At 37.5% G+C, this 20,664-nt stretch overlaps 1 protein-coding gene across 1 annotated transcript in view; it reads left to right on the top strand.

Annotated features, from left to right (window-relative positions):
• Positions 1-20,664, top strand: part of LOC111161023 (kinesin family member 4A) — a 114,175-nt gene that overhangs the window by 4,477 nt on the left and 89,034 nt on the right. The window contains exons 5-7 of the mRNA XM_022524466.1: positions 1,129-1,221; positions 3,922-4,088; positions 5,025-5,119. Of these exons, the coding sequence (XP_022380174.1) occupies positions 1,129-1,221; positions 3,922-4,088; positions 5,025-5,119 (355 nt within the window). The remainder of the gene's footprint in view (positions 1-1,128; positions 1,222-3,921; positions 4,089-5,024; positions 5,120-20,664) is intronic.

Below are 20,664 nucleotides of genomic sequence, written 5' to 3'. Positions count from 1 at the left end.
TGCATAAAAAGATGATAGGAGTTCTTTAATTCCAATTTGGCCTCTGCTGCTGATTCCCTGTAGAGTCTGCAGAAAAATATTTGATTTCCCTTAGCTGTTTTGAGGCCTAAGTGATAATGCTTCTACTTCAGGAAGAATGTTAGAGAAAATGGGTGAAGTATTGAGCTGTGTGATGGGATGTGTTTGTTCAACAGATGTTACTGAATACCTACTGTGTTACAGGGCCTGTTCTAGGTACTTGGGATCTATCCGTGAACAAAACATAAAAATCCCTACCCTTGTGGAGTTTTCATTCTAGTGAATATCACTATACAACTGGATTGGCCAGTTATATCTAACTTCATGACCTCAAACACATGTTCAGGAAATTTATGGTTTTGGGGAAACTAACTAGTTGGTTCCATAGCAGTGATATCTTTGACAAGCAATGATTAAACTTACATAACATAAGCATGAAATTTTATATTGTATGTGAATACTTCATCCTGGAGTTGAATCTTAATACGTTAATGGGTATTGGAGGTGTAGAGTGGGAGTTAAACATCATTCAGATTTAGCCTTCTTGAATCTCTTGATTAACCCAGTTATGGTCAGGTAATCAAATGTAAAAATTGCTGAAGAACCTGGTATGTTAAATTGCAGCACCAACAATAATAGCAAACAAATGTGGTGCTTGCTATGTACTAAACACTGTTGTAAATGCTGAAAGTTCTGGTTGTTGAAATATTGGTTGCCACTTCTCCTGTGTGCTTCCCATTTCCACCGTCCACTAAGGACCCGTTACTTAAACACTGTAGCAAAATCAGGGAAGGTGATGATGTTATGGTACTGTCAAGGAATCGAATTTGGGCATTTGTGTAACTTTTCACCGTGTCTGCTATTCCCAAGAAACTGTCTTAAGAGAGCAGTCTCAGTTTTGTTGCAATGAATATGTGTATTCATTCTTATAAGTATCAAATACTTACATGTGAGATTAAAGGCCTTTTCTTAACTATGAAAATAATATGTTGTAAAAATTTTTTAATACAGAAAGTCACAAAGAATTTTAAAAATCACCTATGATCCCACCACCCTCAGATTACCACTGTTAACATCTTGTTTTTACCACTTTATTTTTAACAATACCAGATTTACAACGAAGAAATCTTGGATCTTCTATGCCCGTCTCGTGAGAAAGCCTCTCAAATAAATATACGAGAGGATCCCAAAGAAGGCATAAAGGTGTGTTTGTCTCTCATTTGTTGTTACTGAAAAATGTTGGCTTCTGCCGAAGTTCACATCCCTTTTATTTGCCACTGTGGTTTTAAACGGCTGCTGACATCTCAGTCTTTGAGATTTTGTGTGATCCTGATTTCCTTTGTTAGTCTAGAATTCCTAGATGGGAGCTTTTGTGGGGAAGGAAGTCTTGTCATCTTCTTGTTGCCTGTTACCAACTAAATATTAATTAATTATTTACACAGTTCCAAGCCTGGGCTATTCATTATAATAGCCCCTAGCCACAAATGGCTATTTAAACTTAAGTGAACTAAGATATGATGAAATTTAAAATTCAGTCCCTTTGTCACACCAGCCCAATATTGTCAAGTGCCCAGTAGCTACATGTGGCTACTATAGGACAGCACAGATACGGACCATCTCCATGGTCACAGAAAATTCTGTTGGGCCAGCACTATAACAGACATTATGCTAGGCTTTGGGATGATATTTAAAAGGAAGAAATTAAATAATACGAAACATTTTAAATCCATAAGTACCACAGGAAGAAGAGATCACTTACATGAGAAGCTTCTGTCATATGGTTTAGATGCAGGATGAGGAGCTATAGCTGAACAGAAAATTTGAGGAAGTTTGGGAGTTTTGTATATGGGAGTGGACCAAATCCAGAAGCCAGTATTGAAAACAGGCAGAGTTTGGGTCTAGCTCCAGCTCGAGTATTCAGGAAGAGAATCCAAGGCTGGAAGTGGAAGGGAGTAGTTTATATAGTTGGGAAAACTTGGTCAAATAGTGTCTTATCTTATTCCCCTTCCGCCCTTCACTGCACGGAAAGATGAAGGTTTAGGGTACAGGTGCATGAGGAGCAGATGTGCTTCTGATTGTTTTTTTTTTCCTTCTGGGTTATTAAGACATTAGCCAGGTATTAAAAGCAAGACTTGAAGGATCAGACCTATTTTGAAAGCCTGATAGGGGCACCTGGGTGGCTCAGTCGGTTAAGTATCTGCCTTCAGCTCAGGTCATGATCCCAGGGTCCTGGATTCGAGCCCCATGTTGGGCTCTTTGCTCAGTGGTGAGTCTGCTTCTCCCTCCCTCTCTCTCAAGTATAAATAAAATCTTTGTTAAAAAGCCTGATACACTTGGAATACAGGAAGATGATTTGGATAGTGGGGATAAGAAACCTGGACAAAATGCATGCTATCACCAGAAAGAATATTGGTACTGAGCCAGGTCTTGACCCATTTCCAAGATCTTTTATTATATGTCCCATGCCAAAGCAGGAATTAAATCCCAAGCATTCTTTGAGGTACAATTTTCAATACAAAGTGTGCTCATTTGATTTAAATTGGGGTGGGTAAGGACAAGTTTGTCAACCACTCTTCAGGTGAGATAGATGGAATATAAGTAGAGAGAAAAGAAGTAAGGGTATTCTTGTAGCAAGGAGTAGCTTAAGCAGAAAATACACTCCTTAGGGTGGTAAGACTAGCCCTGTCTGTCTGGATTCGAGGCCCTAGGTTGAGAAGTAACAGGTGTGTTAGGACCAGATTATGAAGCCAGGCTAAAGCTTCATTTGTTCCATCCCTGTAGACAGTATATAAGTGAGACAGTTCTGGCTACTTTTACAAGTTTTTACCTTATGTGTATATCTCTCCAACTGTGTTAGCTCCTGGAGGTTAGGAGAGTGTCTTAAAATCTCCTCGGGTCCTCATTATCTAGCACAGAACTAGTGATTTGGTGACATTTTCAGTGGCAGGATTTTAGGGAGACCAAACAGAAGTGGCTTGAAAAGAAGACAGACTAGGGTGAGGAAGGTTGGAGAAACTTTGCCTTATTCTTCAGGCATGAAATAAGAAGTAAGGCTTGAAGGACGAGGCAGGTAGATGTGGAAAGGAAAAGGAAGCAATGGATTCAAAAGAAAAATGGCTACAAGTGGGAGATAGATGAGGTCCGGAGAAATGGGAGGAGAAGAAGGTGAATCTGAGGTTTTGAGCATAGAGTAATAGAAGTGGAGAGAGTCGGTGCTGGTGGAAGGAAGATGAGTTTGGTTTATAATTCACTATTTTCCAAGTGTGAGTGGCAGGCAATTAGAAATAAAGGACCAGAAATCAGGGCCACAGATGTAGATCTGGGAGCTAGGGAGTAATAAAACAATAGCATATTTGGGCTAGTAGGGGCTTCATAATCATCTAGTTCAATCTCCAGAGGCTCCAAGAGATTTTAACGTGTACAAATTCTCTCAGGTAGATACAGTACCAAGCCTAGGACCCTGTTTTCCCACTGTTTCCCCTAGTGAAAATGTCTAAAACCAGTCAGAGGTATAGGGAGGGGCATAGGGTCACGTGGAGAAAGTAGCAAAGAGAAATACCTTATTTGCATTGCCTTTGCTGTTCTTGAGGCCAAAGCTGACCTTCACTTGGGGGCTCCCCAGAAGGCACCTATCCGTTGCTCTATCCTAAAATGTAGAGATCTCTTCTAGCTCCAGTGTTGTCTGGTACCCTTGTTTTGGAAATCCCAAGGGGAGATGAGAGACCATGGTTTACAGTCATCCCAGAGCTGCTGGTTAAAACAGTCCTCATCACCACAACTGTTCTGTTTGCTGAGGTTCTGTTGGAACATCAAAGCATTATTTTTTAACCTGCTGGTCCTTCTATCTCTGGTGAAGTATGTAAAACAGAATCATAAGGGCATTTTTTTCTTTCTTTGAATTAGATTGTGGGACTCACTGAAAAGACTGTTGTAGTCGCTCTGGATACTGTTTCCTGTTTGGAACAGGGCAACAACTGTAGGACCGTGGCCTCCACAGCGATGAACTCCCAGTCATCCCGATCTCATGCCATCTTTACAATCTCCATAGAGCAAAGAAAGAAGAGTGACAAGTAAGTTGCTGTTCACAGTTTAAAGAGTCAAGATTGTTTTTTTTTTTTTTTTAATTTTATTTTTCATAAACATATAATATCTTTTTATCCCCAGGGGTACAGGTCTGTGAATCGCCAGGTTTACACACTTCACAGCACTCACCATAGCACATACCCTCCCCAATGTCCATAATCCCCCCCCCCCCCACCCCCCCCCATTAACCCTCAGTTTGTTTTGTGAGATTAAGAGTCACTTATGGTTTGTCTCCCTCCCAATCCCATCTTGTTTCATTTACTCTTCTCCTACCCCCTTAACCCCCCATGTTGCATCTCCTCTCCCTCATATCAGGGAGATCATATGATAGTTGTCTTTCTCCGATTGACTTATTTCGCTAAGCATGATACCCTCTAGTTCCATCCATGTCGTCGCAAAAGGCAAGATTTCATTTCTTTTGATGGCTGCATAGTATTCCATTGTGTATATATACCACATCTTCTTTATCCATTCGTCTGTTGATGGACATCTAGGTTCTTTCCATAACCAGACAAGGATCCCATCAAAAGAGAGAACTACAGACCAATATCCTTGATGAACACAGATGCAAAAATTCTCGCCAAAATACTAGCCAATAGGATTCAACAGTACATTAAAAGGATTATTCACCACGACCAAGTGGGATTTATTCCAGGGCTGCAAGGTTGGTTCAACATCCGCAAATCAATCAATGTGATACAACACATTAATAAAAGAAAGAACAAGAGTCAAGATTGTTAACGGTAGTTCTACTAAGGTTGAATAGTAAGTTGCTTCTTAAGTGCATTTGACGAATCATCAGACATCAGTACCCTGAGCACTGGTAACCAGTAGAGCCATTTTGACTGGTTTGAAAGAAAACCAGAGCCAGCAGGTCAGCTTTGACCCTAACCATTCTCATTGGTGTCTTCCTATCATCACAGGAGTAGCAGCTTTCGCTCCAAGCTGCATCTCGTAGACCTTGCTGGATCAGAAAGACAGAAGAAAACCAAGGCTGAAGGGGACCGTCTGAAAGAGGGTGAGAAAAATTAAGGCCACAGTTGTAGATGAAAACTTCCAGTACTCTTACTGTGTTGTTGGTGTCTTGACTGAAATATTTCGGGTTATTTTCTAACAGTAGCTACAATTCAAGTTCAAGGCTAATATCAGAAATAGTGAAAACCTCTTTCTTTCCCTTGCACTCATTTTCTAATTTAGGTCTGAGATTTGGATCTGGCCCTTGGTTTGATTTCATCTGGTCCAGGCAAGTTTTAGTTTTTGTTTGGTTTGGTTTGGTTTGGTTTGGTTTTATCTCCAACTACTTATGGTTAAAATTGGTCTCCTGATTCTGTCATCCCAAGTATTCACTGTCCTTTTCAGATATTGTCACTTATAAACCTCATCAGCATGGTCTCCATATCTTCATTTAAGCTGTTGGATATACATGATGAAGCTCCTAAGGCTAGAAGAACCCCACGGTGTATGCTGTTAGAGAACTTAGTCTAGCATGTTGGGGCCTGGTGATCTGCATGCTTTGGGAATGGTCTTTCAAGTGATTATTAATCTATCTAACAAAAATTAACAACCAGCCCTTATTTCTCGATTTTGTGCTTAAGGATCTTGTCAAGGATCTTGTCAGAGATTTTGCCAAATGCCTTGCTAAAGTTCAGATATACAAAGTCTGCCATATTTCTCTTAGCTACCAGTTTAGAGACATGACAAAAAAGAAATAAGGATTAGACTAAATTGACTTCTTCTTAGTGACTTCAAGCTGGCTTCTAGTGCTTATTCTTCCATTTCTAGGTTTTTGCAAGCCATCCCTGTAATCATCCATCCCCTAATAGTCTAGAAGACTTACAGCAAACTTACCAGTCTGTAATTTATAGAATTCTACTTCTTCTTCTTCTTTCTTTTTTTTGAAAATTGAAATTGTATCTGCCTAGTCTTCTGGACCATCTTTCTCTGTGATTCCTCAAAGATCATTGACATAGCTTCAGCATTCTCATTTGAAAGTACACTCCACTTCCTTGGCTATAATTTGTCTGCTCCAAGATATTTGAACTCCTGTTAAAGGAGTCAAGTTCTCAGTTACTACCTTTTTACTCATATTGGGCTGCAGTTCCCTCTGGGGAACTGAGAATGCAGGAGCAAAAATAGTAATTGAGGAATTTTACCTCTGTCACATATCATTATTATACTGTTGGCACAGGGCAGAGACCTATTTCTTGCTCATTCAGCTTTTTGTTCTGAATGTATTTGAAAGTGCCCTTTTTGTTCTATGTTTGCACTGTGAGATTTAGCTTTCTTAATACTATTTTTAAAGGTTCTTGTGCCTCTGTCTTTTTTTAGGTTTACAGTTCTGAGTTTTTTTTAACATCTTTATTGAGATATAATTCACATACCATAAAATTCACCCATTTAAACTGTACACTTCCATGGATATATTCAGAGTTGTGCAACCGGCACCACAACCTAACTTTTGAACATGTTTATCACCCTCAAAAAGAAACTCACCCTCCATGCCACTTAGCAATCACTCCACATTGCCAGCCCCTAGGCAACCGTGACCTGTATTTCATGTAAGTATGATCGTACAATATGCAGTCTTTTGTGACTGGTTTGTTTCACTTAGTGTAAGGTTTTCAGGGATCATCCATGTTGTAGTGTGTAGCAACACTTCGTTCCCTTTGACTGCTGAATCATATTCCATTGTGTGGACATATGTTTTGTTTGTCCATTCATCAGTTGTATCCAATTTGGCTTTCGAATATTGCTCTGTGAGCATCTGTGTATAAGTTTTTGTGTAGACAAATGTTCTAATTTCCCTTTAGGTATACACCTAACTGTATAATCACTGGCTGGGTCATATTAAGTGCCTTTTTTTTAAATTAAAATATAACTAATATACCATAAAATTCACCCTTTTAAAAAAACTGTGTAATTCGGTAATTTTTAGTATATCCACAAAGTTGTGTAACCATCACCATGGTAAATTTTAGAACATATTCGTCACCCAAAAAGAAAACCCACACACATTAGCAGTCATTCCCTATTTTTGCCCAACCTCCTCCCTGCTGCACCCCCAGCCCCACCTATCTATGACTAATGCTCTTTCTGTCTCTACAGATTTGCCTGTTCTAGACACTTCATAACACATCTGGTCACACAATATATGGTCTTTTGTGACTGGCTTCTTTCACTCTAACAGTGTTTTCAAGGCTCATCCATGTTGTATAGCATGTGTCAGCGTTCATGCCTTTTTATCGCCAAACAATATTCTACTACATGAAAATATTAATATATTATTATTACACATTCATCATCAATATTTACTAATGTATATTTATTTATCCACTGATGGACATTTGGGTTGTTTCCACTTTGGGTTATTAGGAATACTGCTGCCATGAGCATTGACATACAAGTTTTCTGGTAGATGTCAGTTTTCATTTCTCTCAGGTACATACCTAGGAGTGGAATTGCTGGATCATATGGTAACTCTGTGTTTAAACTTTGTGAGGAACTACCAGATTGTTTTTCACAGCAACCACACCACTTTAACATTCTCAGGATTGCTTTCTTAGAATTCTAATTCTAAAATTAGTTTTCTAATTTTTCCATATTCTTTTATTATGTCTTTATTTGGAGCCATCCTAGTGGGTGTGAAGTGATACCTCATTGTGGTTTTGGTTTGCATTTCCCCAGTGGCTAATGATGTTGAGCATTGTTTTATGTGCTTATCAGCAATTTGTATATCTTTCTAGAAAAATGGTCATTTAGATTCTTTGCCCGTTTTTTAATTGAGTTATTTATCTTTTTTTTTTAATTTTACTTTTTATAAACATATAATATATTTTTATCCCCAGGGGTACAGGTCTGTGAATCGCCAGGTTTACACACTTCACAGCACTCACCATAGGAGTTATTTATCTTTTTATGGTTGAGTTATGTATGTTCTTCATACATACTGGATACTAACCTCTTATCAGGTATATGCTTTGCAAATGTTTTCTCCCATTCTTTGGTCTGTGTTTTCACTTAGCAATGGTATCCTTTGAAGCACACAATTGAAAAAATTTGGATGAAGTCCATTCATCCATTTTTTTCTCTTGTTGCTTATGGGTTTGGTGTCATATCTATGGAAAATGCCCAGTCCAAGGTCAGAAAGATTTATGCTTCTGTTTTCTTCTAAGAGCTTTATGGTTTTAGATGCTGTATTTAAGTCTTTGCTCCATTTTGAGTTAATTTTTGTATATGGTGTGAACCGGCAGTCCAAAGTTCAGTCTTTCACATGTAGATAATCAGTTATCCCCACATTATTTGTTGAAAAAACTATTTTCCCCCCTGCCGAATTGTCTTGGCATCTTTGTTAAGAAGTAGTTGAATTCTCAGTCCTATTCCATTGATCTGTATGTCTATCCTTACGCCACTACTACACTGTCTTGATTACTGTAGCTTTGTAGTAAGTTGTGAAATCAGGAAGTGTGAGTGCTCTGACTTTGTTCTTTTTCAAGATTGTTTTGGCTATTCTGGGTCCCTTGCATTTCCATATGAATGTTAGGATCAGCTTGTCATTTTCTGCAAAGAAGCCAGCTGGGATTTTCATAAGGGTTGTGTTGAATCTGTAGATTCATTTAGGAATATTGCCATCTTGATATTAAGTCTTTCAATTCACAAAAATCAAATGTCTTTCCATTTATTTAGATCCTCTTGAATATATTTGAATAATTTTTTAAATTTTCAGTGTCTAAGTTTTACAGTTCTTTTGTTAGATTTATTCCTAAATATTTTATTCTTCTCAGTGCTGTTGTAAATGGAATTGTTTTCTTAATTTCATTTTCAAATTGTTTATTGAGTTTTGTATAGTGATCTTGTGTCTGCAACCTTGCTGAACCTGTTTGTCAGTTTTAATAGGTTTTTTAATGGATGTCATCTGTAACAGAGATATTTTTCCTTCCTCCTTGCTAGTCTGGCTGCCTTTATTTCCTTTTCTTGCCAAATTGTCCTGGCTAGAACCTCCAGGACAATGTTGAATAGAAATGGTGAGAATGGATATTGTTGTCTTATTCCTGAGTTTAGGGGAAATGCATTCAGTCTTTTACTATTAAGTATGACGTTAGCTGTGGAGTTTTCGTAGATGCCCCTACCAAGATGAGGAATTTCTGTCTAAACCTAGTTTGTTGAGTGTGTTTATCATGAGTTTTTCAAATGATTTTTCACCATCTATTGACATGATCACATTGTTTTTGTTCATTATTCTGTTGGTATGGTTTATTGCATTAATTGATTTTTAGATGTTAAACCAATCTCATATTCCTAGAATAAACCTAACTTGTTGTTTTTGTATGCTTAGTGACTTTCTCGAACTAATTCTAAAATTCCCTGTAATGTACAGTCTCAGAAGTGTATGCTTAGTTACTTAGTTACTTGGTTAACTACTGATTTGTCTCAGACTTCTTTAAATGCCTTGAACTGTAACTCTTCTGCATTTGCCTAGGGCTCTGTGTTATGTGTGGGGGCTTGTCTCTAACACTCAGGCTCTCTACAACTCTATCCTAGTCTTCACTTCTTGAACAGGGCCTCAGCGTCAGCCAGGGGTGCAAGATAAGGGCTTTTTAGGTCTTTCCTGAGCATGCACATGGCTTTCTAGATCTCCAGAAATATATCAGAGCTTTTTAAAGCCTCCTGTCGACTCTTCATTCCCCCACATCTTCCTTTTAAGTTTCCAAGCAGGCTCTTGTTTAACTGTGTCTATTAAGTTTGGTGTGCATCATTACCAAATATTTTTCTATACACAAATGTGCATGTACATGTAGTAATATATTTGTTATATGCCTTTAAAATTTTGGTATTGTTAAATTAATTTACTCCCTTTGAATGACACAAGTACTACATGAATAAATTGCTAATATAAAACACAAGCAATGCAGATGAAGATAAACCATGCCTCCCACCCCCACTCCCTACCCCCGCTTGATTTCCCTCCCAATCCTAATCTAGGGGTAACCATATTCACCTGCCTGTTTTTTTTTAACCTGGTGTTTCCCTATTGTTTTTAAAGACAAATGCTATCATCTGCATACTATTTTTTGAACTCCTTTTGTCTCTTAATAATGTATCTTTGAGGGATACCTGGGTGGCTCAGTTGGTTAAAGCATCTGCCTTTGGCTCAGGTCATGATGCCAGGGTCCTGGGTTTGAGCCCCGCATCGGGCTCTCTGCTCAGCCGGGAGCCTGCTTCTCCCTCTCCCTCTGCCTGCCGCTCTGCCTACTTGTACTTTCTCTCTGTCAAATAAATAAAATCTTTAACAAAATGTTTTAAAAATACTATCTTCAAAATTTTTTTGTACCTCTATATAAATCTGCGTCATTTTTATGACTGCTATATAGGATTCCACAGTGTACAAGTCTACCTTGTTTATTTATTCCTGTTTTGAAAGACATTTAGATTGTCAAGTTTCTACCTATTGCAAAATGATGCCTCAGTCAATAGCCTTGTATGTGATATATATTTGAAAGTATTCTCTAGATTATATACTGGGGAGAGGAATTGTTAGGGTGAAAGGCATACATATTTGAGATTTTAAATACTGCTAAATATTGTTCTCTAAAATGTCTGTCCCAGTATACATGCCACCTACGCTATGTGAGAATATTTTCGTGTACTGTTGACAATATTAGATAAATATTAGATATTATTGACCTTTCTTATTTCTATCTTGAGCATTGCATGTTATTTTAAAAAATTTGTATTTCCCCCAATTACTTGTGAAACTGAGCATTTTTTTGCATTATTGGCCATTTCTTTTTCTGTTTCTATGAACTGTCTGTTCATACCCTTTGCTTATTTTTTTCTTTCAGGTTGTATTTTTGGTTGACTTTAGAGGTTGTCTATATATTTTAAATATTAATACCTTGTTATGTATGTTACATATATTTTTCTCAGTCTCATTTTTTAACTTTGTTATCTTTTCATTTATATTTATGGGTGTGTTTTCCTATTTTTTTCTTGAGGTAAATTATATATGCGATAAAACTCATATATTTTAAATGTTCAGTTTGTTGAGTTTTGATAGTTGTATATGTACTTATCATCCAGTTTGGGTGTAACTATCACCTAAAACATGATATGAAGGAAACATTTCCATCTACTCCACAAAGTTCCCTTGTACCCTTTTCTAGTCAATCCACCCTAACCATATTCCACCTTAAGCAACCACTTTCTTTCTGACTTCTGTCACTATAGATTAATTTTGCATGTTCTTAGACTTCTATTAATGGAATCATATAATTTTTATGTTCCTAGCTTCTTTTGTTTAGCATAATGTAGTTAGGGTTGTTTTTTTTTTTTAGATTTGTCCATGTTCTTGCTTTGATTAATAATGTGTTCCTCTGTGTTGCTGAGTAGTATTCCATTATCTGATTATACCACTGCTTGTTTTTCCATTCTCCTGTAGATGGAAGTTTGCGTTATTTCCAGAGTTTTGGCTATTAGGAATAAGGCTGCCTTGAACATTCACATACAGATCTTTTTGTTAATATGTTTTCATTTCTCTTGGGTAAATATGTCAGAGTGGAGGAGGTAGATATGTATTTTTAACTTTTTAAGAAAGTGCCTAGTAGTTCTCTAATGTAGTTTATACCATTTCATATCCCAGCAATGTATGGGAGTTCCAGTTTATCATATCTTCGAAGATGTTGTTGGGATACCTGGGTGTTTCAGTCAGTTAAGCATCTGCCTTCAGCTCAGGTCATGATCTCTGAGTCCCAGGATCGAGTCCCATACTGGGCTTCCTGCTAAGGGGAGAGTCTTCTTCTCCCTCTCCTTCTACCCCTCCATTTGTTCTCCCTCTCTCTCTCAAATGAATAAATAAAATCTTTAAAAAGAAAAGTTGTCTTATGGGGCGCCTGGATGGCTCAGTTGTTAACTGTCTGCTTTTGTCTCAGGTCACGATCCCAGGGTCCTGGGATCGAGCCCCGCATTGGGCTCCCTGCTCAGCGGGAAGACTGTTTCTCTCTCTCCCACTCCACCTGCTTGGGTTCCCTCTCTTGCTCTCTCTCTCTCTCTCTCTTTCTGTCAAATAAATAAATAAAATCTTTTTTAAAAATTTAAAAACATTAAAAAGGATGTCTTAGAAACATTAGAGTGGGTGTCAAATGGCATCTCATCATGGTTTTAATTTGTATTTCAAAGATGACAGTGTTGAGCCTCTTTTCATGTACTTACTATCTTTTCATGCATCTTTTTTTTTTTAAATTTGATTGATTTATTTATTTGTCAGAGAGAGAGAGAGCACACACACAAGAAGGCAGAAGGGGAGAGAGAAGCAGGCTCCCTGCTGAGCAAGGAGCCCAATGTGGGACTTGATCCCAGGACCCTGGGTTCGTGACCTGAGCCGAAGGCAGCAGCTTAACTGACTGAGCCACCCAGGCGTCCCTATTCCTGTATCTTCTTTTTTGAAGTGTCCATTCAAGTCTTTTTCCCCTTTTAACAAATTGAAGTATTTGTCTTTTTATTGATGATTTGTGGGAGTTCTTTATATATTCTGGATTCAAGTGTCAGAGAATGTATGTTATAAATATTTTTTTTACAGCCTGTGGCTTGTCTGTCTTTTTAATGATGTCTTTTGATGAGCAGAAATTTTAATTTTTATGAAATCCAGTTTACCATTTCTTTTCATTAATGCTTGGAGCACTTGGAGTCTTGTCAATGAAGTCATAAAGATAATCTTTAAGTCATTACCCAAAGTCATAAAGATAATCTCTTATGTTTTCTGCTTGAAGCTTTATAGCTTTAGCTTTTACATAGTTCTGTAATCTATCTTGAATTAGTTTTTGGTTATAAAGTGAGATAGGGGTTAAAGATTATTTCCCCGACTTCACATGGATATGCAGTTGTTCTAGCAACATTTACTAAAAAGAAGTCTCTTTGCCACTGACTTGAATTAGTATTGTGGTGTTTTGAGTTGATGATATGTATGGATCTATTTCTAGACTCTAGTCTGCCCTATTAGTGTATCTGTTTATTCTTAAACCCTTTAATAGTGTAGTTTATCATATATTTTCTTCTCTGGAAGAACACGTTTCTCCTCACTTTTGTTTTATTGGAAAGTTTAGATTATTTTCTCTTCCAGATGAGTTTTAGAATCAGGTTGTCAAGTTCTACGAAAAATTCACAAATTGCATAAATTCTTAATTCAATGTATAGATTAACTAGAGAATTGTGCCTACCCATCCAGGAGCATGATCTCTCTGCATTTACTCAAGTCTTTTATGTCTTTCAATAAGCTTTTGCAGGTTTCTTGGTATAATTCTTACACCACTTGTCTTGGTAGGCATATTCTAGAATATTATAGTTGGTGTTGCTATTTTGAATATCTTTTTCTATTTTATTTTCTTTTTTAAAAAATTAATTTTTCTTTTTTTTTTTTTTTTAAGAGAGATTGAGCTTGACTGTGAGTAAGGGTGGGAGGAGAAGAAGGAAAGGGAGAGAGAGAATCTCAGGCAGGCTCCATGCCCAGCACAGAGCCTGATGCAGGGCTCAATATCACGACCCTGAAATCATGACCTGAGCCAAAACCAAGAGTCAGACACTCAACAGACTGAGCCACCCAGGCACTGTGCTTTCTTAGTTTCTCATCATTTCTCAGTTGTGTTTCTTAGATTTTCTAGGTGGATAATCATATTATTTTCAAGTAAACACTTTGGCCTCTTCTAAACATTTATTATACCTTATTTCTTTTTTCAGTACAAGATTGAATAGTACCAGTGAGAGTAGCCATTCTCACTTTTTTCTGTTCTCACTCTAGCCAGAATGTTGCTAGTGTTTCACCTTTAATTATCACTACAGTTCTGGCAGATATCTTTTATCAAGTTAAGGAAGTGACCTTTTATTCCTAGTTTGCTAAGAAGTACATATTTTTAGTTTTTTTATTTTTAAAAAGATTTATTTACTTGAGAGAGAGAGAGCACGCGCATGAACGCACTTGAACACAAGCAGGGGCAGAGGCGGGGGAGAGGCAGACTCTCCACTGAGCAGGGAGTCTGATGCAGGGCTCAATCCAAGGACCCTGGGATCATGACTTGAGCCGAAGGCAGACACTTAACCAACTGGCCACCCAGGCACCCCAGAAGTACATATTTTTAAAATAAGAAATGAGTGTTGAGTTTTATCATTCATTGGGAATTAATGATCATGTAGTTTTTCTCCTTTTAACCTATTGTTAAAGTGAATTATAAAAATAACTTTTCTATCACTGAATCATCCCCTATTGACCATGATCAATTATTCTTTCTGTACATTGCTGAGCTTCATGTACTAGTTTTCAATTTAGGACATTTACATATATGTTCCTATGAGAGAGTGGCCTATAACTTTTTTTCTGTGTGTGCTCCCCTTGTCCAGTTCTGGTTTGAAGGTTTTGCCAACCATATAAAATGAGTTGGGAAGCTTTTGATTTTTTTTTCTATGCCCTAATACAGTTTATATAACATGGGAATTATCTTTGAAGTTTTCTTGGATATTAGATTTTCTATATCTAGAAACAATTTTGATAATTTATATTTTCTTAAATAATTATTCACTTTGTCTGGATTGCCAAATTTATTGACAAAATTTTGCGTATAGATTTATACTATATCTTTAATCTCCATGTGTGTAATTATGTCTCTACTTTTAGTTCATTGATTATTATATATCTGCTCTATTTTTTCTACCACATTTGACAGATTTATGGATTAACTCTCCTTTTTCTATATTTTTTTTACTCTCTATTAATGACTTCCTCCTAAGTTGTTTTGTTATATTCATTGTATTGCTTCCTGAGTTGATAGCTTAGTTCTTTTTTTTAAAGCTTTCAAGAAGTCAGGATGGTATAATGAACCCCCCATATACCTGTCATATAGTTTCAACAATGACAAATTTATGAGCAGTCTTATTTCATCTGTATGCTAACCACTTTTCCCTCCGATATTATTTTGAAGCAAATCCCAGATATATTTTATATATTTCAGTTTGTATTTGAAAAAAAATAAGAACTCTTGGAAGAATATAATCACCTAAAAATTATTAATAATTCTGTAGCATCATAAAATATCTAGTCACTGTTCACCTTTCCAGTAGTCTCATTGATTTTACTTATTTGGATCAGGATGTAAACAAAGTCCACACATTGCTATTACTTGATAGGTTCTTTTAAGTCTTTTTTAATCTGTAGATAACTCCTCCATTTCTCCTTACCCCTCAACCTTCTTTATTTATTGAAAAAACCGGATTGTCTTATGGAATTTCTCATAGTCTGAATTTTGCTAATTGCATATCCCCATGTATTTTTTTAAAGATATTATTTATTTATTTGACAGAGAGAGAGAGAGAGAGATCATAAGTAAGCAGAGAGGCAGGCAGAGAGAGAGGGGAAAGCAGGCTCCCTGCTGAGCAGAGAGCCTGATGCCGGCCTTGATCCCAGGACCCTGGGATCGTGCTCCATTCAGCAGCACATATACCAGGACCCTGGGATCATGACCTGAGCCGAAGGCAGAGGCTTAACCCACTGAACAACCCAGGCGCCCATCCCCATGTAGTTTTAACATGTTTCTTGTTCCTCTGTATTTCCTACAAATTGGTAACTGGATCTAGAGGCTAAGTTACATTCAGGATTGATTTTTGCTTTTATTTGAGTATGCCATTTGATTATTTTTCTTTGATAGCATAGCTCATTTGTTTTCAATTGTTCTTCTCTAAAAAGATACATTTAAAACTATTCATTTTCCTCTAAGTACCACTGGATATAATCTTATAATTTTGAGAACTAGTCCTCTATTAATTTCTGAATTAGATAATTCCTTTTTCATTAACCTGAGTTATGTAGAAGGTGTTTTTATGTATCCCATTGTTGCTTATTTCTGATTTATTGCTTTATGATCGATGAATGTGTGACTTCTTCTTTTTGAAATTTGTCCTGATTCTTGTTTGGTCTTTGTTAATATTCCCTGTATATTTGAAAAAAGTGTATTTTCTGTTGGGTATTTAGTTCTATATCTGCCTATTAGATAAACTCTTTAATTATATTATTTGGCTCTTTCATGTTCTTTCTTGTTATTTACTTAGTATGTTATTTTGTGACAATATGACCAAGGATTTGTCAATTTCTCCTTATATTTCTTCATTTATGCATTATATATACTCATATTTATGCATTATACACACACACATTTTTTTGCAGCTATTGTGTTTTTATTATTGAAGTATAGTTGGCATACAATGTTAGGTTCAGGTGTACCACACAGTGATTCAGCACTCCTGCACATTCCTCAGTGCTCACCATGATGAGTGTAGTCACCATCTGTCACTATACAATGTCATTACAGTTATATGTCTTGAAGCTATGTTGCTAGCTGTATGAAGTATCATGGCATATATCTTCTCAGAGGATTGTATCTATTTTATCTGATTAATATTTTTTTACTTACTTTCTCTTTGTTAAGCACTGCCTGGTATGTCTTTTTACATCCCTTATCGAAGCATACAGCTTTATTTCATTCATTCATTGATTTGTACCCAATCCGATGTTCTCTTTTAACAAAGGGTTTTCTTCTGCATATTTTCATGTTTGTGTTTGGACTTATTCCTGCCATGTCATTGGCTACCAAGCCAGTGGCCCACTCCTATTGTGGTACCACAACCAATTACCATGGATTCCTATCCCAAGGCTCCCTCCTATTTGCTGAATCTGAATTCACTTCCTTTAAGTCTGCACTACCCCTAGGGTTGGTACCACCTTTCACAGAAGTTCTCTTCTGTATGTTTTTTCCTTCTGTCAGTCTTATACATCTGCTTTCAATGTCTCAAGAATTTTGCAGTTTCCAGTCCATCAGTGATGGATTCACAGGTGGTTGGTGGCTTGTCACTTGGCACTATCTTCAAAGACTTGCAGGGGCTCTCAAAGGATTTTTCACTCATTTGCATTAAGAGTTTTGCATCCACATTCTGAGTTGCCCACTTCAGCTTTAAAACTTCAATTTCTTCATTTGTAAACTAGGACTTGAATATATACCCCCATAGAAATGTGAGGATTAGGTGAACTCATATATGTAAAATAAGCATTGTAATTCCTGGTATATAGTAGCCTTTTAATAAGTATCGATTCCATCTTCTGTGTTTTATTTGCTCTAGATGGTGGTTAATAAGGAGGATAGGGGCCCTACTGATATTACAGACAAGCCCAACTGAGCTAAGACCCCTGGGAAATGGCCAGGGTGCTTGTCAACACTTGAGGTACATTTTGAGGGTGAAAGGGGCTTACGGGTATGACTTGTCCCAGCAGGATTAAGTTTTCTTTAGTCAACAAAATACCATTCCCAAAGCCAAGCTCCCCACTGTTAGAGGGAATCATTTCCTAACTACTGAGGGCTAAGAAATTTGCTAGCCCCTTTTGGATATTTTCAGAGGATAGATATGGCCCATCAGAATTTTGTTGCTTGCTGCCTTATTGGGGGTGGAGGAAGTTGGTGTACTCAGGTAGATTTGATTTGTGAGGCAGAAGACTTTATGACAAAATCTTGGCCTTCGATCAAGTGAGAGATGCCATTGGCTAAAGGATATTAGCAAGAAAGCAAGACATCGATATATAGGGAGCGGACTGCAGAAAGTAAGTTTGATTTTGGACATGTCAAGATCTGAAATGCATATTGGAAAAGTCCGAGAGGAAATGGGAAATTCAAAACTAGAGCTTAGAAGCAACATCTGGGGGATGCCTGGCTGGCTCAGTCAGAAGAACATATGACTCTTGATCTTGAGGTCATGAGTTCAAGCCCCACATTGGGCATAGAGATTACATGAAGAAATAAAACTTTTTAAAAAAAGATTTTAATATTTATTTAAGAGAGAGAGAAAGGAAGAGCACAGAGGGAGTGGGAGGCGCAGACTCCCTGCTGAGCAGAGAGCCTGATGTGGGGCTTGGTTCCAGGACACTGAGATCATAACCTGAGCTGAAGGCAGACGCTTAACCCACTGAGCCATCCAGGTGCCCCAATAAATAAACCTTTTTTTTTTTAAAGGAGCAGCATCTGGACTGGAGATAAATGTTTGGAATGTATGGGTGAGGTTGCCCAGGGAGAGTTATGTAGAGAAAGACTAGATAAGAAGACTGTCAACGCTAAATATTAGTCAGGAGTAAATGAGCCAATTAAAGAGGTTGAAGAAGCACAGGAGAATAGTAGTAGTCTAAAAACCAAGGTAAGAGTTTCTAGAAAAGAGGGACTGTCACCTTTGTCAGATGCCTCAGAGTGGTTACATAAGATGAGGACTGAGAAGAGACGGATGGATTTGGCCATTGGTCTTTTCGGTAATCTTTGCCAGAGCCATGTCAGTCAAGTGGTAAGGTTGCATCAGACAGGTGGGGGAGTGACATTAACTACCATTCTGAATGTGGTGTTTATCTTATCCATTCATTTCCTTATTCTTGTATCCCTTAGCAATATGCAGTGGCTTTTTACTTATTTCTAAACTTTTCATAAGTTGTTTCATAATGTATGTGTTCTTTTGTCACTGATGTTTTATTTGTTTTTCATTTGTGGGGTTCATTCATCCTGATATATATAGCTCTGTTCTAAGTTTTTTTTTAACTAGAGTGCTGTGTTTTCTTAGTATAAAATCATACTGGTAAGAAGAAAATTTTCTCTTTGCCAGTATTTATTCCTGTTATTAATTCTCTTAGTTTTTGTTCATTAGCAGGGAGAAGGATGTTGAAGGATATGCTCTGGGCTTGTAAAGTTGCTTTCTTTAGGAGGATCTAGTTTCTGATTTTCATTGGAATGGTTTTAGTGTTTTAATATTCGGAATAATAATTGCTACTGGTTTTAGTAAATAGTATTTCATTCTTTTAGTTCCAAAAAGTCTTTTTGATGCTCTCCTTTAATCTGTGAGGGAGATTTTTTTTTAAAAAGATTTTTTTTTTTATTTCTTTATTTGACAGAGAGAGTGGGGGGGAGATCACACGTAGTCAGAGAGGCAGAGAGAGGCAAGCAGGCTCCCGGCTGAGCAGAGAGCCCTATGCAGGGCCCGATCCAAGGACCCTGGGCTCATGACCTGAGCCGAAGAGAGAGGCTTAACCCACTGAGCCACCCAGGCGCCCCAGGGGGAGATCTTTTTTAAACTTGAATTGTCTGTTTCTTTCAGCAACTCTGTTTCATTTAAGTCCTATTCTAAGTGTTCCACTTGGCTTCTCTTTGGCTTCCGGGTCCCCTTTTGTGGACTGTATTTTCCTTTGTGTGTTCACTGGGGCTCAGGTGCCTTAAGTCCTAGCAGCTGTGTGAGTGGAAAAGGCCCAGTGGTTTCTGCCCATGAGCCAGCGCTGCCGCCACAGTCGTGTTGTCAGCAAGCTGTTCACACCCTTGGGAGGTGTCAAGAGAAAGCCTCTCTGTATCTTGTTCCTTGGTGCTGTCCTCATCTCAAGATGAAGAGGACCCAACCCAGCTCTTCAGTCTCTTCTCAGCATTTTCAGATCCAGAGAAACCTGGCATACTCACACAGACAATATCAACTGTCCCCTAGGAATGCATAGAGTTCTGTAGGCCAAGCCTTCACCAGAAGCCTGTTCCCATCTTTGTACCTTGGCTCTAGTACTTCAGACCCAAAGCCCTTGGCTCAGAGTTCTGGTTTCTTCCAGAGGTGAAAAACTCTGCACCACCCCTTACTATCCGGTCCCAGATCCATCCTGTGACTTGATTCTCTTGGCTGATTACAGCACACCTGCTTGGCTCAAGAACAGAGTGGACGGCTCAGATTTGGGACTAGAAGGGATTCTGGGATATCTTTAACCTACCATCTTTCCAAACTCCTTCTGAATTTTTAAAATATACTACCAAATTCCCATGAAGCCATGAGATTATTCATTTTTCTCAAGTTTTCTAACTTCTTTAAGTATTCTTACCAATTTGATAAGTGAAAAATGGCATCTCATTTTCCTTTCTATAGTTATTAGTAAAGTTGAACATACTTGTATATTTATAGACCATTTATATTCTGGATTAAATCACCCATTCAAAGTATTTCTCTTCCTTTAGTCAGTGTGGGTGCTGAACATTTCTTAAGATTATCTCTATTTTTTGTTGTGACTTTGAATATAAAACATATTCAGATCGTTGCCAGACAGATTATAAATAAGTTACAGATGGATGACATAGATTATTCAATTGAAGTATAATATACATGCAGGAAAATGCCCAAATCATAATTATACAGTTTGATGGATAAGTGGTGATCAAGAAACAATATTACAAGCATCCCAGAAGTACCACTTGGGTACGCTTCCAGTCTCTAGCTTCCCCAAAGGGTAACCTTTGTGTCTGACTTCTTTCATTCTATGTAAGGTCACCAGAGAAAATATAAGATGGCCAGTTAAATTTGAATTTCAGCCAAATGATGAATCATTTTTTAATATAAGTATGTTCCATGCAAAATGATTCATCATTTATCTAAAATTCAAATTTAACTGGATGTCCTGTGTTTTTTTTTCTTTTGCTAAATCTAGTAACCCTGACTCAACATTATGCTTCTGAGATTAATCCGTATTATTGCATGTAGTTG

This window comes from Enhydra lutris, unplaced genomic scaffold, assembly GCF_002288905.1.
Source record: "Enhydra lutris kenyoni isolate GAN:26980312 unplaced genomic scaffold, ASM228890v2 scaffoldscaffold81, whole genome shotgun sequence".
Lineage (NCBI taxonomy): Eukaryota > Metazoa > Chordata > Mammalia > Carnivora > Mustelidae > Enhydra > Enhydra lutris.
This window is presented reverse-complemented; position numbering and strand designations above follow the sequence as displayed.